The following is a 17,601-nucleotide window of genomic DNA, read 5'->3' as shown; positions in this document are numbered from 1 at the left end:
GTTCCTTGGAGATAAGAGTTTCCCAGGCTGGCCTCGAACCGCGATCCTCAGATCTCACCATGCTGAGTAGCTAGGGTTACAGGTGTGAGCCATCGGTGCCCGGTGGTGGTTTAAAAGTTTGAGAAATGGCCTGGATCAGTGCCTGTAATTTAGTGCCAAATCGGAAAATCCGTCCTGGGTTCCGAAAGGCAAGCCCGTGGGGCGTTGTTCCGAAGGACCTGACTCCAGGGCCGCCTCCTAGAATTGTCCCGGGAAAAGCGAGGAGGACGCCAACGCCTCAACCAATCTTGCTAGAGTAGGCGTACCTTTTCGGAACAAAAGCATTCGGAGTGACTGGCGCTATAGCTACTCAGCGCCGAGCACAGGCCCGCGCCTGTATAGCTAGAGCGGAACTTCCAATTGGTGGTGTTGCCCTGGAGGGGGCGGAATTGAGTAAAAGTCCCGCCTCCTCCTGAGTTTTAAGCCAATTACAAGGCCTGAGCACTAGCTATTGGGTTTGGTTACACAGTGTATAGCGTTCTGGTGGGCCTGAGGGCGGGGCCGGTTTGGCTCGCCGCTTCTGGGAGGGGGGCGCTTCCCGCGGGCACGCGGAGCGAAGACGGTGACAGCCCCGCGCACGCGCGTGCGCGCCCGGTTCCAGCGCGGCCCCGCGACCCCGGTTGGCCGCTGTGAGGCGCGCGGCGTCGTGGCCGCCGCCGTCTAAGGTTCCTGTCCCGGGGCATTCTTCGCCGTCCGCGGCTCGAGCACCCCGGACGCCGGCGCTCGTCTCCCCCCACGTCAGGGCCTGGTCCTCGCTCTCGGCTCCCGGGGCTGCGTCCTCGCGGCCCATGCTGGCCGCCGCGGGGGACCCACGCAGCCCGCGTCGCTCCGGGGCCGGCCGGCCGGCCACCATGCTGACCCTGAGGCCTGCGCGGCTCCTCCAGGGGGGCTAAGCGGTCCGAAGCGCCAGGCCTCGGGGCGGGGTGCGGCGGGAGAGGGGCCCCGGCCCGCGCCCCGTGCCCCGCGCCCCGCGCCCCGCGCCCCGCGCCATGGCCGGGGCCATCGCCTCCCGCATGAGCTTCAGCTCGCTCAAGAGGAAGCAGCCCAAGACGTTCACGGTGCGGATCGTCACCATGGATGCCGAGATGGAGTTCAACTGCGAGGTACCCGGCCGGGGTGAACCGGGGGCCCTGGGCGGTTCGCTGTCGGTGCTCCTCGGGGCATAGGTTAGAGACCTGGCAGGCCCGGCGGAGGGGAAGGGGCCGTCGGGGCCCAAACCCATCAGTTAAAGTTAATTGCTTCTGTTGTTTTCTTTCTTTTTCCCACACGCAGCTCTTAGGTTTTTTTTTTTTTTTTTTTTTTTTTAGCATTTTCCTTTTGGTTGCAGCTCATTCATTGTTTATTGGAAGGGGCTGGAAGAAGCTTTCGTGGTAGCGAATTCTTATAGTAGTAGCTTACTACTACTAACAGGCGTTCCTGATGTTAAGAAGTTGCATCTTGTTCGTTGCAAAGTTAATACTTGTTTCGCTTTTCCCAAAGCTTACGTTTTTCTGGAAGAAACTTTGAGGGAAGGAGGCGGCACCTTACACTTACTTTCTATCATGATTTGCTAAATTCTTTCTTTTTTCTTTTTTGGCTGTGGCTGGGGATCTAACCCCAGGGCCTTTGTGCATGCTAGGGCAAGTATTGAACCACGAAGCTACAGTCCCAGCTTAGATACTTTGTAAACGCTAGTCTTTCACGTATTTAACTCTTAACAAAACCCTGTGACTGAGGAATATTTGGTCTGGTTTCTTGGGTTGCTACTTCTAAAATGCTTGGAATCTCCAGTGATAAGTTTTCTTTTTGTGTGCTAATGAGCTGGCTCTATCTCATAGCTGGAGGTTGCTTACCTTGAGGTAGTTTAGGATTGAGGTTCGGTCACCTGAAAGAGCAAAGCTTGTTAAGAGGTCTGGAACTTTTCAGCTCCATTCCCTCAGACTGGAGGAGAGGGAGAGGGACTGAAGGTTAAGTTGATGCCTATGTTAGGCCTGAGTGGCTCAAGCCTGTAATCCTACCTACTTCGGAGGCTGAGATCTGGAAGATCGTGGTTCAAAGCCATAGGCAGACTCCATCTCTATGTAACCAACAAAATGGAGGTGTGGCTCAGGTAGTAAAGCACCAGCTATGAGCAAGCTAATAGAGGGAGAGTGAGGCCCTGAGTTGAAGCCATGGTATCAGGGGAAAACAAAAGTTGATCTCCAATGGCTGATTTAATCAGCCATGCCTGTGTCATAAAGCCTCCAAAAACTCCAAAGGAGAGAGTTTGCAGATAGCTGAACCAGTCCAGTTTCCTGGAGCTCAGTGCTCCAGCTGAGTACATAGAAGTTCTGCACCCCTCCCCCATGTCTTTCTCTATGCATTTTTTCATCTGTGGCCTTCATAATAAATAGGTAAACCCAAGTGTGCAAGTGGAAACCACGTTTTGTAGCTAGTTGGTCAGAAGCCCAAACTCAGCTTTTTTGGGAGGAGGAGGAGATCTATCATGGGTCTTGAACTCTGTGCCTGGGCTCTGTCCCTGAGCTCTTCAGCTCAAGGCCAGCACTCTACCACTTGAACCACAGCACCGGTTTTCTGGTATTTAGTTGGAGATAAGAGTCTTACTGATGTTCCTGCTCGGTCTGGCTTTGAATCGTGATGTTCAGATCTCAGCCTCTTGAGTAGCTAGGATTACAGGTGTGAGCCACCGGTGGCCCAGCCACAAGCTCAGATTTTTTTATTTTTATTTCCCCCAGTTGGTTTTCGTGAAGACTTGTTCAGCTTGAGGTGTGTGTGTGTGTGTGTGTGTGTGTGTGTGTGTGTGTGTGTGTGTGTGTGTGTGTGTGTGTGTGTGTGTGTGTGTGTGTATGTATGTATGTATGTATGTATATATGTAGAGTGGGGGGACGGATAGACAATCTTGTGGTACTGAGCCCTGAACCTGTGGGATCTGCTGCTATGTCTAGGTAGAGTGTGTGAAAATTGAGTTCAAGGACCCTGGCTGATGTCTGCTTGCAGAAAATTGGATTGATTGCTTTTGGTGAAAATCATTGGATCAGGCATGCACCATCATGCCCAACCCAACTCAAGTAATCTTTTTTTTTTTGGGGGGGGGTCTGGTCATGGGGCCTGAACTCTGGGTCTGGGCGCTGTCCCTCAGCTCTTCAGCTCAAGGCTAGCATTCTACCACTTGAGCCACAGCGCCACTTCTGACTTTTTTCTTTTTGCTTATGTGGTGCTGAGGAATCAAACCCAGGGCCTCAGGCATTCAAGGCAAGCGCTCTACCACTGAGCCACCTTCCCAGCCCTCAAGTAATCTCATTTTGTTATTTATTTAGTCGGTCTTGGGGCTTGAACTGTGGGCCTGGGCACTGTCCTTTAGCTCTTCAGCTCAAGGCTAGCGCTCTACCACTTGAGCCACAGCGCCACTTCCAGTTTTCTGGTGATTAATTGGAGATATGCATCTCACAGACTTTTCTACCCAGGCTTTGAACCATGATCTTCAGATCTCAGCCTCCTGAGTAATTATGGGAGCCACTGGCGCCTGGCTTTATTTATTTATTTATATTTATTTATTTATTTTGGTGGTGGGGGGCAGTCGTGGGACCTGAACTCTGGGCCTGGGCGCTGTCCCTCAGCCCTTCAGCTCAAGGCTAGTGCTCTACCACTTGAGCCACAGCGCCACTTCCGGCTTTTTTCTTTTTGCTTATGTGGTGCTGAGGAATCGAACCCAGGGCCTCATGCTTGCAAGGCAAGCGCTCTACCACTGAACCACCTTCACAACCCCTATTTATTTATTTTTAAACCCAAGTATTTATACCTTTGGGAATGGTTCTAAGGGCAAACACCAAATATAGACTTAGTTATTCAAGAAATCTATAAAACTTGATAAGAAAGTCTAGAGTCAATGGAATTGGAACCCCTCCTTCCTTTTCCCTTCTCAGCTCTGTGAGATAGAGAATCCATTCAGCTGCTGTATCCTGAAACACAGGACCCCGCCTTTACCCTCTCCCTCTGCCCCCCCCCCCCCCAGCTCCTCATCAGATTACTTTGCTCCCAGGAAGGACAAGGAACAGGATGTCAGTTTTCCACATCCTACACACAGCCACTTGTTGCTGAGGCTAAGTGGTGGGTGAATGCCTGTGCCATGGGGCTTCCTTCTTCCATGCAGAACAGGGCTTAACTTAGACCCCAACCACTCTTGCACCAGCCCCTGCTTATGAGGTTGTGGTTTTACTGTAGGACAGGCAAGCTGAAAGACCGCAGTCTAGTGAGCTCCCTTTCAAGTGCTCAGTCCTAGAGTGGTGCTGTCACTCAGAGAAGCTTGTCTTGCTTTCCTATCTGTAGCATCCTGGGCTCAGAGATTTTTTATTAGCTTAAAGCAGCTCCAGGAGGAAGGTGTAGCAGCTCAGTGTGGTAGAACACATGTATGTGTCCTGGATTTATAATTTTATTTTATTGTCAGTCATGGGGTTTGAGCTGGGCCTGGGTGCTGTCCCTGAGCTCTTTTTTGCTCAAGGCCTGTACTCTACCACTTTGAGCAGCAGCACTGCTTCTGGTTTTTGAGTGGTTAATTGGAGATAAGAGTCTCCAGGGGCTGGGTGCTTGTTGCTCACACCTGTAATCCTAGCTACTCAGGAAGCGGAGATCTGAGGATCACGGTTCAAAGCCAGCCTGAGCAGGAATGTCCAATTAACCACCAGAAAACCAGAAGTAGTGGTGTGGCTCAAAGTGGTAGAGCACTTGCCTTGAGCTGAAGAGCTCAGGGACAACGCCCAGACCTAGCACTCAAGATCCATGACCAAAAAAAAAAAAAAAGAGGGGGGTCTCACGGGGACCTTTCTGGCTGGCTTTGCACCACGATCCTCAGATTTCAGCCTCCTGAGTAGCTTGGATTACAGGTGTGAGCCACTGGCCCCTGTCCTTCTGGATTTAATTTCCTAGCACCAATGTCCTCCCAAAACCAACACAAAGCCAGATGGCTCTTAATCTTTTCCCAAAGAAGTAACTGCAGCTGCAACTCAGTGTGGAGAAGTTCATGCTTAAAGGTACTCCAGAGTAGTAGTTTTAGTGGATTTAATGGAGATGATACAGCCTTGACTGCTGGTCTTCCAGGTGCTAAGAAATGATGGAGAAACAAGACAGGTGGGAGGAGCCCTGCTGGGATCTGAAGTGTCAGACCAGAGAAGAGCTCACAAACACTCTCTCAAAACAGCCACCATTTGATAGGATAGTTTGTGCAACAAGTTATGCCTCTGGGCACTGTTGACAATAATAGAGCCATAAGCCCCAAATTGTTGAGTTTAACAATTGAATGTGTTTGTGGGAAAGGAAGAGAGCTACTGAAACCACTGTCATCCCCCCCCCCAACAACTCACCTCCCCCTCCCTTTCCCCTTCCCCTCTCCTCCTTTCCCTTTCCTCTCTTTCCCTCCTCTTCCTCCCTTTTTTTCTTCTCTCTCTCCCCCCTCCTCCCTCCTCCCTCCCCCTCCCCCTATTTCATTGAAGTTATACATTTCATCAATTGCCATTTTACTTTTTCTGTTTCATATTCTTTTTTTTTTCAAGTCCTGAGACTTGAACTCAGGGCCTGGGTACTGTCCCTGAGTTTCTTTTGCTCAAGGATAGCATTCTACCATTTGAACCACAGCACCACTTCTGGCTTTTTTTGTTTATGTGGTGCTGAGGAATTGAACCCAGGGCTTCATGCATGCTAGGCAAACAATGTCATCCCTTCCTTGGCTTTTCCCCAGTGTCTGTTTCCTGTCAGTGGTGTATGGTTCATTTTCTACATAGTGTCTGTTGATCTTGACTGCATTTGTTCACCCTTCCATTTCTGCACTCCCCCACTCATCCTCAAAAGACACAAAACAACAACAAAAATAAATAAAACCCAAATGGAAAACAAATGACACCTCCACCATCATCACCATATTTCCATAAAAAAACAAAAAAATCCCATATTTCCATTTCCTGGAATTTGTTTTGATAAATAGTATTTAAAGGGTTCAGCAAAGTTGTGTTTAGGTACCTCTCCTGAGTATTCTCCTGTAGTCTAACTGTTGTGTGTATGAATACCTAGAGACCTATATAAATTATCATGTCCAGTTGTATTTTAGGTCTAGCTCAAGCAAGTATTTTTAAATGAGAGATTGAAATCTTTTTATTTAATTTTTAATTTTTTTAATTTTTAAGCTTTGGTGGTCACGGGGCTTGAACTCAAGACCTGGGCACTGTCTCTGAGCTTTTTGCTCAAGACTAGTCCTCTACCACTTTGAGCCACAGTGCCATTTCTGGTTTTCTGGTGGTTAATTGGAGATAAAAGTCTCCTGCCCAGGCTGGCTTTGGATGGTGATCCTCAGATCTCAGCCTCCTAAGTAGCTAGAATTATAGGCATGAGCCACTGGTGCTCGGCAAAGTATTTATTATTTCACTATATTTTCTAGATTTCATTTCATTTCATTTATTTATTATTATTATTATTATTATTTGGTTGGTCGTGGGGCTTGACCTCTGGGCCTGGGCACTATCCCTCAGCTCTTCAGCTCACTGTGAGCGCTTTATCACTGAGACACAATGCCACTTCCGGTTTACTGGAGATAATAGTTTCATGAACTTTCCATCCTGGGCTGGCTTTGAACTGCAATCCTCAGATCTCAGCCTCCTAAGTAGCTAGGATTACAGGCATGAGCCACCAGCGCCTGGCTAGATTTCTTTTTAAATAGTTCCTCTAGCACTTACTATATGATCCTAACTTTCCAGAATCAACTTCATATTTATACTAGTTTAGTTTGAGTGATGTATAGAAATGCTACTCTCACATAGTTCCATTCTTTGTGGATTATTACTATGCTTCTTATGTCTTACATACCCAATAACTTACACACTCAATAAACTTACACATCCACTAACGCATTGTTAGTGGCTATCACTTCACCATATATAGTCATTTCTGTAGGCCATTACAGCTTTGCTCCCACTGACCTTTTTTGTGCTGTTATGAGCTTTTTTTTTGTTGTTGTTGTTGGTTGTGGGACTTGAACTCTGGGCCTGGGTGCTGTCCCTGAGCTCTTCAGCTCAAGGCAAGTGCTCTACCATTTGAGCCATAGCACCACTTCTGGTTTTCTGGTGGTTAATTGGAGATAAGAGTCTCATGGACTTTCCTGCCCCAGTTAGCTTTTTTTTTCCTGTCAGTTGTGGGGCTTGAACTCTGGGTTTGAGCATTGTCCCTCAGCTTGTCAGCTCAGTGCTCTACTGCTCGAGCTACAGCGCCACTTCTGGTTTTCTAGTGGCATATTGGAGATAAGAGTCTCATGGACTTCCTTGCCGGGGCTGACTTTGAACCGTGATCCTCAGATCTCAGCCTCCTGAGTAGCTAAGATTACAGGTGTGAGCCACCAGCGCCTGGCCCTGGCTGGCTTTGAACTGTGATCCTCAGATCTCAGCCTCCTGAGTAGTTAGGATTATAGGCTTGAGCTACTGTGCCCGGCTTATGAGCAATTTTATTATACATATATTACACTTTTTCCTTTCCTCCTTCTTTCCCTCGCTCCCTTCCCTTCCTCTCTCTATCTCTGTCTCTTCTCCCTCTCCCTGCCTCTCTCCCACCCCACCCCCCTTCTGCCTGTGCCAGTACTAGGGTGAACTCAGGGCCTCAAGTTCATAGCTTTACCACTTGAGCCATGCCTCCACTTCTAACTTTTTGCAGATTAACTGGAGATGAGTCTTTTGAATATGTCTGCCTTGGCTGGCTCCAAACTATGGTTTTCAAATCTTAGTTTCCTGAATAGCTAGGATTATAGATGTGAGTCACTGACACCTGGCATGCTACATCACCCTTTTTTGATGGGAAGTGGACACTTGGCAATATATTGTAGTGACTCTGGTGGTATAGGCCAGCAATCCCAGCTAGTTGGGAGTAAGGCAAGTTTTAAGCCGGTCCAGGCAAAAGACCCTGTTTGTGGCATAAGGAAAAATAAAAACAAAAAAGGTTGGGAGAATAGTTTTTTGTTTTTGTTTTTTTGGGTCCAGTCGTGGGGCCTGAACTCTGGACCTGGGCGCTGTCCCTCAGTGCTTCAGCTCAAGGCTAGCGCTCTACCACTTGAGCCACAGCACCACTTCTTTTTTTTTTTTTTTTGGCTTATGTGGTGCTGAGGAATCGAACCCAGGGCCTCATGCATGCAAGGCAAGCGCTCTGCCACTGAGCCACCTTCCCAGCCTGGGAGAATAGTTTAAAATAGCTTAAGTAGTAAAGTTGTTTTGATTTTTCTGTTCGTCCTAGGGCTTGAACTCTAGGCCTGAGCACTGTCCCTGAGCTCTTAAGCTCAAGGCTAGCGTTCTACCCTTGAGTCACAGTGCCACTCACGGCCTTTTCTGTTTATGTAGTGCTGAAGAATCGAACCCAGGGCCTCATGCATGCAAGGCAAGCATTAGTAGAGTTCTTTTGTAGTATGTACAGGCCTTGGGTTCAATCTGCAGGACTACAAAAATTGTGACTTTACAATGGTAATGTTACTGAAGCTAAGAAAGGACATCACAAGCAAGGAAAACTGTAGATCTATGAATGTGGCAGCAATGTCCTCAACAGAATATTAACAAGCCAAACCCAGCAATGTATAAAAATACTATATCCCAGATAAAAGTAGAATCTATTCCAGGAATACAAGATTGATTTAACATCTGAAAATTCAGTTAATATGGATAATGTAACATATTAATAGACTAAAAATAGAAGTCATATGATCATCTCAATAGAAACATAAAAAGGCATTTGATAAAATCCAACATGCTTTATGATGACGATAACACCCATAAACTAGCAGTAGAAGGGATCTTTTTGTTGTTGTTGTTGTTCTGGTACTTGGAACTTGAACTCAGCTTGCTTTGTTCATAGCTGGTGTTCTACCACTTGAGTCACACCTCCAGTCTAGCATTTTGCTAGTTAATTAGAGGTAAGTCTTATAGACTTTTCTGCCCAGAATGACTTTGAACTGCAGCCATCTAGGTCCCAGCCTTCTGCGTAACAAGGATTACAGGCATGAGCCACCAGCATCTGCCTTCTTCCTACTTTACTGAGCAATGTTCTGGAGGTTTTAGTCAGGCCAGTTAGGCAGGGAAACATACTCAAAGCTATCCATTTTAGACAAGGAGAAATCAAATTGTCTTTTTACAAATGATATGGTCTTGTAGATGGACCCTGAGGAGTCCACTAAAAATGATTACAACTAACAAGTTTGGCAGGGTTGCAGGCTATGAGATCAATATACAAAAATGAGTTATAATTCTACATACTTGCATTAAGTAATCTAAAATTGAAATTAAGGAAATTTCATTTATAATAATATCAAACAGTATAGAGTAGTTGGCTGGGGATTTCACTCAGTGTTAGAATAATCGCATAGCATGTGCAAGACCTTAGGTTTGATCTCCGGAATTGTAAGATATCTATATATCTGTATATATTTAAAGTTTAAAATAATTCAAAGTAAACTTAACAAAAGAAGTATAAAATTGCTGGATGCTAGTGGCTTATGTCTATAATCCTAGCTACTCAGGAGGCTGAGATCTGAAGATTGAGGTTCAAAGTCAGCCCAAGCAGGAAAGGTCTGAGAGACTTTTTTTTTTTTTTTGGGTCCGGTCGTGGGGCCTGAACTCTGGGCCTGGGCACTGTCCCTCAGCTCTTCAGCTCAAGGCTAGCGCTCTACCTCTTGAGCCCCAGCACCACTTCCGGCTTTTTTTTTTTTGCTTATATGGTGCTGAGGAATCGAACCCAGGGCCTCAGGCATGCAAGGCAAGCGCTCTACCACTGAGCCACCTTCCCAGCCCAGGTCTGAGAGACTTTTATCTCCCATTAACCACAAAAAGCCAGAGGTGGAGCTGTGGCTCATGTTGTAGAGCATTAGCTCTGAGCAAAAAAGCCCAGGGAAGGTGCCCAGGCCCCCCGGTAGCAGCGCGCGCGCGCACACACACACACACACACACACACACAGAAGTACAAAATTTATACTATGGAATTAAGATCTAAATAAAGGAGGAAATATCTTGTTCAAGTTGTAAGAGTTAACAAAGTTGGCAATATTCTGAAAATTGATCCATACATTCAGCCTGTAAGAATCCAAGTTTGCCTTGTGACAGAGATCGACAAGCTGAGCTGGGTGCCGGTGGCTCACGTCTCTAATCCTAGCTATTCAGGAGACTGAGATCTGAGGATCGAGGTTCAAAGCCAGCCCGGGGAGGAAAGTCTGTGAGACTCTGATCTCCAATAAAAACCACTAGAAAACCAGAATGGTGCTGTGGCTCAAGTGGTAGAGTGCTCTCCTTGAGCTGAAGAGTGCAGGGGCAGTACCCAAGCCCAGAGTTCAAGCCCCATGACTGACCAAAAAAGTAAAGATAAAAAATAAAAAAAGAGGGGCTGGGAAGGTGGCTCAGTGGTAGAGTGCTTGCCTTGCATGCCTGAGGCCCTGGGTTCGATTCCTCAGCACCACATAAGCAAAAAGAAAAAAAAAAGCCGGAAGTGGCGCTGTGGCTCAAGTAGTAGAGAGCTAGCCTTGAGCTGAAGAGCTGAGAGACAGCACCCAGGCCCAGAGTTCAGCCCCCAAGACCGGACCCAAAAAAATAAAAAATAAAAAAAATAAAAAAAGAGATCGACAAGCTGATTCTAAAATCATATGGAATTTCAAGGTAACTAGAATAGCTAAGAACAATCTTAAAACAGCAAATCAGTAGAACTCATAATTCCAAATTTCAAAATTCACTACAATACAACTATAATTTAGAGTGTGGTATTGGCTTAAGGCTAGAACTGAGAATCTGGAAATAAACCCTTACATGTAATGGTCAACTGTTTTTGTTTTTGTTTTTCCTTTTTGAGTATGGGGAATTGAATTCAGGATTAAACTCATTTGGTATGACCCCATGCCTTGGCCAACTTATTTTTGTTGTTGTTGTTGTTGGTTGTGGGGTTTGAACTTAGAGACTGGGCCCTGTCCTTGAGCTCTTGTGCTCAAGGCTAGCACTCTACCATTTTGATCCACATCACCACTCCTGGTTTTCTGGTGATTAATTGGTGATAAGAGTCTCAGAGAGTGCCGGGTGCTGGTGGCTCACGCCTGTAATCCTAGCTACTCAGGAGGCTGAGATCTGAGGATCGCGGTTCAAAGCCAGCCCGGGCAGGAGAGACCGTGAGACTCCTATCTCCAATAAACCACCAGAAAACCGGAAGTGGCGCTGTAGCTCAAGTGGTAGAGCGCTCGCCTTGAGCTGAAGAGCTGAGGGACAGCTCCCAGGCCCAGAGTTCAAGCCCCACGACCGACCAAAAAAAAAAAAAAAAAAAAAAGAGTCTCAGAGATTTTCCTGCCTGGGCTGACATTGAACTGTGATCCTTAGATCTCAGCCTCCTGAGTAGCTAGGATTACAGGCATGAGCCGCCAGTACCTGGCTTAACTTATTATTTATTTATAAGGATGCCAAGACCATTTAATATGGGGTTGAAAACTCTTGTCAACAAATGGTACTGAGACAATAGTATAGCCATCTGCAAAAGAAATGAAATTAAACCCTTAGGCCACATATAAACAATTCAAAATAGAGCAAAGCCCTGAAGTATGAGATAGAACAACAAAACTGGAAGAAGCCATGGAGATATTTATGTCCTTAGATTTGACATTGGGTTTTTAGATATGACATCAAAAGAATGAGAAACAAGAACAAAAATAATAAGGACTTAATCAAAATTGAAAGCCTTTAGTTTGTTGCTGATGGCTCATACTTGTAATCCTAGCTACTCATGAGGCTGAGATCTAAAAGACTGAGGTTCAAGGCTAGTGTAGAAAGAAAAAAAATTTTGTTGGGCTTCATCTCCAGTTAACCAACAAAAAGCCAGACTTGAGGTGTGGGTCAAATGGCTTAGCACCAGTCTTGAGTAAACAAGCTCAAGGTCCTAAGTTCTAGCCCAAGTATTCATCTCCTCAAAAAAAGGAAACTTATGTTTCTGAGGGTACCATTAAGTAAGAGTAAACTGTAGTAAGTCATGTATCATATAAGAGCCTTTAACAAGAATTTGTGTGTGTGTATGTGAGTGTGTATGTGAGTGTGAGAGTGATTAAACTCTCACTTGGCTTTTTTTGCTGAAGGCTGGCACTCTACTACTTAAACCATACCTCTACATCTGGCTTTTTGTTGGGTAATTGGAGACAAAGGCCTCTGTTCTTTTTTTTTTTAGCCAGGCTGACTTTAAACTTTAGTTCTCAAATTTCAATCTCCTGAGTGGCTAGAATTATAGATGTGAGCTTTTATTTTATTTTTTTTTTAATCATGGGAATGGGCTTGAACTCAGGGTCTGGGTCTTGTCCCTGAGCTTGTTTGCTCGGGGTTAGCACTCTAGCACTCTACTTGAGCCACAGCACCAATTCTGCTTTTCTGGAGACAGGAGTCTCATGGACTTTCTTGCCCAGGCTGGCTTTGATCCGTAATTCTCAGATCTCAGCCTCCTAGTAGCTAGGATTACAGGTGTGAGCCACCATTGCCGACTTTTTTTTTTTTAACACAAATATTATATGGTGTGTGTGTGTGTGTGTGTGTGTGTGTGTGTGTGTGTGTGTGGATGGATAGATAAATGGATGGACAGATAGGTCTCATAGAGGCCATTGACTCCAGTAGAACACAGATGCTCTATGCACAGAAAAGCCACAGTGAGTCAGCCACCAGGATTCCACATTCCTGGAATCAAAAGATCATTTAGTATTGGCCAGGATGTGGCAAAGAGGAAGTAGGCTGCCAGTTCCTCAGTTCCACTCATAGATACCTACCCAAGAGAAATGAAAACATGCATAGAGAACCGTGTCTTAGTTATTACCACCTGAAGAACAATCCCAAAAATGTGGTGTATCAATACAATGGAATATTAATAGAGACAGACTGTATATCAGACAGATTGTAGGTGGAGGCAAAGCAGTAATAGTTAAAGCAGAAAGAAACTTAGAACTTTCTTTTTGAGGTACTGAAAATGCCCTCTGGGCTCAGTGGTAGAGGACGTGCTTAGCATGCTTAAGGTCTTGGGTTCAATCCCCAGTCCTACAAAATAAACAAGAAAAATTCTTAAATTGACTGTGGGAATGGTTGGACAGCTTTGTGAGTATGCTAAAAATACTGAGTTATATTAATAGATTTTATTTATTTATTTGCTTTTTTTGAGGCAGGATCTTGCTAGATGGCTCAACCTGGCCTTTAACTTGTGATCCTCCTCTGCCCCAGCCTCCCAAGTGCTAAGATTGTAGACATGCATCAAGTATGTGAATTATATGTAAATGAAACTGCTTTTAAAAAACAACCTTAGATAAAATGTAAACAATGAGTATTTACTATGTTCCCACAAAACTTCATGGATACAGAAATTTGAATGTCATGTGATTTTCACAAGTGATATGGAATTTTTAAGTCTATTTTTAAAATGTAAAAATCAGGCCGGGCGCTGGTGGCTCACGCCTGTAATCCTAGCTACTCGGGAGGCTGAGATCTGAGGATCGAGGTTCAAAGCCAGCCCGGGCAGGAGAGACCGTGAGACTCCTATCTCCAATAAACCACCAGAAAACCAGAAGTGGTGCTGTAGCTCAAGTGGTAGAGCTCTCGCCTTGAGCTGAAGAGCTGAGGGACAGCGCCCAGGCTCAGAGTTCAAGCCCCACGACCGACAAAAAAATAAATAAATAAGTAAAAATCATTCTTACTCAGATTTCACGAGCATAGGCAGTAGTCTGGATTTGACCTGTGGTCCATAGTTGAGTGAACTTATCTGATCTTAGTATTTGATTTAAGTGTTGTGAGAAAGTACGACAAACTGGCTAGTAGAAATAAAAGGATTTTGCCTGGCGCCAGTGGCTCACACCTGTAATCCTAGCTACTCAGGAGGCTGAGATCTGAGGATCACGGTTCAAAGCCTGCCTGGGCAGGAAAGTCCTTGAGACTCTTCTCTCCAGTTAACCACCAGAAAACTGGAAGTGGTGCTGTGGCTCAAGTGGTAGAGCACTTGCCTTGAGCTGTAGAGCTGAGGGACAGCACACAGGCCCAGAGTTCAAACCCCAGGATGGACAAAAACAAAAAAAGGATTTTGTACGACATTTCTTTATCTATAATTGTGCCAGGAAAATCTCCTCTTTTCTTCCCTATCTCCTTCCCTTTCTTACATGCTCTCTCTTCCTTCCCTATCCTTTTCTTCCCTTTATTCCCTCCCTCTTGCCCCTTCCCTCATCTAGTTCTTTTCCCTTTCCCCTCCCTTCTTTCTTTTTGTAGGGCTGGATAATTCTTTATTATTGATAGTAGTCCTAAGCCTTGTAGGATATTTAACACTCAGATTGATCAATTGTAGTGTAACTCCCTACCTTTCTCAGTTGTGACAGCCAGAAATGTCTTCAGGGGCTGGGAAGATGGCTCAGTGGTAGAGTGCTTGCCTTGCATGCCTGAGGCCCTGGGTTCGATTCCTCAGCACCACATAAGCAAAAAGAAAAAAGCTGGAAGTGGTGCTGTGGCTCAAGTGGTAGAGTGCTAGCCTTGAGCTGAAGAGCTGAAGGACAGCGCCCAGACCCAGAGTTCAGACCCCACAACTGGACCAAAGGAAAAAAAAAAAAAAGAAATGTCTTCAGATATTCAGTGTCCTTAGTGGGACAACTTCATCTCTTCCAGCCTCCTCCCCCTTTGAGAGCCATCGATGTGTAGAAAGGGATTATAGTAGTGACACTTAGGGAGGCAGAATTGTAGTACAACGTTTGTTTTTATTAGCTGATGCTAGTTGTACAAAGACATTGCACTGTGACATTTCCATACACGGCATACAATGTATTCTAATCAAATCTCCTTTATCTCCTTTACCCTCCTTCCACTTTGATCATATTTATCCTCATTCACTCTCTCCAATTGCAATAGCAATTTTACTTTAGCCTATTTTACTTTCCAGTCATTCATTTAATGTTTTTTTTGTTTAGTATATGTTTTCACCAGGATATTTCAGACTTGAAAAGCCTTTTTATGTAGCCCAGGCTGGCTTCAAACTCTGATTTTCCTGCCTCAGCCTCCTGAGTGCTGAGATTATAGGCATGCAACATTTCACTCAGCCAGGAAACTTGTTCAACTTCAATGTTCACACAAAAGGCATTGAGATCTTGGAAAATGCCATCTCACTTTGAGTTTTGCAGTGGAATTGAAAAGGCTGCATTAGTAACAGGTGACACCAGTGCTACTAGTCCAGGCACTACATTTTGTAGCAGAGCAGTCATAGAAAGTACATGGGCTTTGGAGTAAGACAGATCTGGGCTTCAGTTCCAGCTCAGCTATTTCTGCTTTGGCCATGCTATAAGTAAGCTCTCTGGACCTCAACTTCCACATCATAAAATGGGACTAACAGTAGTGATCTGGCAGAGTTGCTGTAAAGATTTGCCGCATGTTCAATGCCTGATTGAGTCAAAGGAACTGGAATTGGCCTAAAGCTGAGGCTTGGGTCACCTTGAACACTGTCCTGTTGTGCTTTTTGTCAAGTCATCACATCTCTCTGAAACTCAGATTCCATTGGAAACTGTTGGAATATTCTGTTAAAGAAATAGTTTGATTTATGATGAGAGAGAGAACGCATAGGTGATGAGTCTCTGCTCTCCTGCCCTGTTTTCCTGATATACATTGAGCAGGCAAGGTGCTGATTCCAGGAGATGAGGAGAGATGGTCCTTGTGGAACTCTTGGCTGTCTTAAGGTCAGATGTTGGTGGCCTTCCAGCAGCCAATGGTCGTTAGCATATGAGTCATGTTACTTTATGGTAATCAGCTCAGGCTTCTTGCTGCAGAGATGGGGGAAAACATCTTTCTTGCACTACTTGCTGCATTGCACCGTTGGCTTGATGCTCTGGAAGATTTTTCCACTTGAAAGATTTGCTATTTGTCATTTTGAGAAAGTGGATGCTGAATGTAATTTGCCAGGAGGCTAAACGGTTATGTTACTTCTTATCTAGACTGGAATTTTACTCTAATAATTCAATCTATCAGTAAGAAGAGCCAAATATGAAAGATTTTTCAAAGTTGACTTGTAGGAGATTCTAATATCATTTTACATTGAAAACAGTCTCCACTTAGTTGGCACTCTGGTGATTTCACCATGTGGGTCAAATGCCAACATCAGTCATTCCTGTAGACAAGTGGACATAAGTTGTCCTTCATGGAAGGAGCTTGTGAAAGGGTAAAATGGAGAAGTTCCATAGGCTGGCCAGTGGATGGCACGGGTACACTGCCCAGGTCTGGAATACAGACGGACAGGTGAATGTTGAGTATGCGCATGCTGGTGAAGAGGCTTGAAGAAGGAAGCAGGGTGGGTGCTGGCTCACGCTGCAATCCCCGGTGCACCACTCGGCAGTGAGCAAGACTATTTTGTGGAAATGGAGACCCTCACAGGCTAAGGAGCTGTGTGTGTGGTGTGTCTGGTGGGGCTTGAACTCAGGGCTTTGAGCACTGTCCGTGAGCTTCTGTGATCAAGGCTAGCACTCTACCACTTGCCGCAGCTGCACTTCTGGCTTTTTTAGGTAGTTTATTGGAGATAAGAGTGTCACAGACTTTCTCACCTGAGTTAGCTTAGAACCAGGATTCTCGGATCTCAGCTTCCTGAGTAGCTAAGATTATAGGTGTGAGCCATTGCTGCCGGGCTTAGCCACTGTCTGTTCTGAAAGAGAAGGAAGATAGGGATGGGAGGAAGTAGTGGTTATGAGAGAGTAAGTGAACCCATCATTTACAGTCATGTACCCCTTAATGACATGTCAGTCAATAATGGGTTCCTGTATGATAGTGGGCCCATAAGCTTATAATGGAGCTGGAAAATTGCTATGCCTGGTATTTTTTCCTTGTAACTTTCCTCTGTGATGAAGTCTAGATCTACAAAAAGTTACCACTATGTGGTACAGTTGCTTAAGTTACTGTACTGTATTCAGTACATTCAATGTAGTAAATACTTTGTACAGGTTTGTATCCTTAGAGCCACAGGCTATGCTGCATAGACTAGACTAGGTGTGTGGTAGGCTGTACCACTTAGGTTGGTATTTGGGAATGGTCTGATGTTGACACCTCATGGAGTTGTGTAATGACTCATTGCTTAGAATGGATCTGTCCTTGGCTAATTTGTTAACAGCCAATAGGGCCTACAATAGCTTCCTTGAATCTCACAATGAAACTTTCAAGTAGGTCTGGTAAGTCTTAGCTTTCTAGCTTCATAGTCCTAGTCAGAAACCTCGGGGCAGCACAGCCTAGCTAGCGGGTGTGGGCAGGGATATGATCACAGACTTGGAGCCTCGCTCCCTGGCGCTGTCTCTGATGAGCTGGGCAAGCTTACAGAAGTTCCCTGACCTTTTCCTCATCTATAAAATGGAGATTGTGATTGTTCCCGCATAGGCTTGTTACAGGGATTAAAATGGAGTGATTATTGGTAAAGCAATTAGTCAGCACAAGGTAAGTGGCCTAGAAGGGTTGTTACAGAGAAAGACGGAAGTACAGAGCCCCTCATCATTCTTTTACCCATGAGGCCTATATACTTTTTTTTGTTTTTTACTGTAAAAATACTGTACAGAGGGGTTACTGTTACATGAGT

General features: G+C 45.3%; 1 protein-coding gene across 3 annotated transcripts in view; it reads left to right on the top strand.

The window, feature by feature from the left end:
• The first annotated feature begins 539 nt into the window (after nt 1-539).
• Nucleotides 540-17,601, top strand: part of Nf2 (NF2, moesin-ezrin-radixin like (MERLIN) tumor suppressor) — a 94,076-nt gene continuing 77,014 nt past the window's right edge. For 2 of the 3 annotated variants that reach the window (XM_069994571.1, XM_069994573.1), the window contains exon 1: nt 540-1,142. In XM_069994571.1, coding sequence (XP_069850672.1) covers nt 1,029-1,142 — 114 coding nt within the window. In that variant the 5' untranslated portion in view covers nt 540-1,028. The remainder of the gene's footprint in view (nt 1,143-17,601) is intronic. The other variant, XM_069994572.1, reaches the window with a different exon arrangement.

Source organism: Dipodomys merriami, unplaced genomic scaffold (genome assembly GCF_024711535.1).
Source record: "Dipodomys merriami isolate MVZ:Mamm:240054 unplaced genomic scaffold, mDipMer1.0.p SCAF_45, whole genome shotgun sequence".
Taxonomy (NCBI): Eukaryota; Metazoa; Chordata; class Mammalia; order Rodentia; family Heteromyidae; genus Dipodomys; species Dipodomys merriami.
This window is presented reverse-complemented; position numbering and strand designations above follow the sequence as displayed.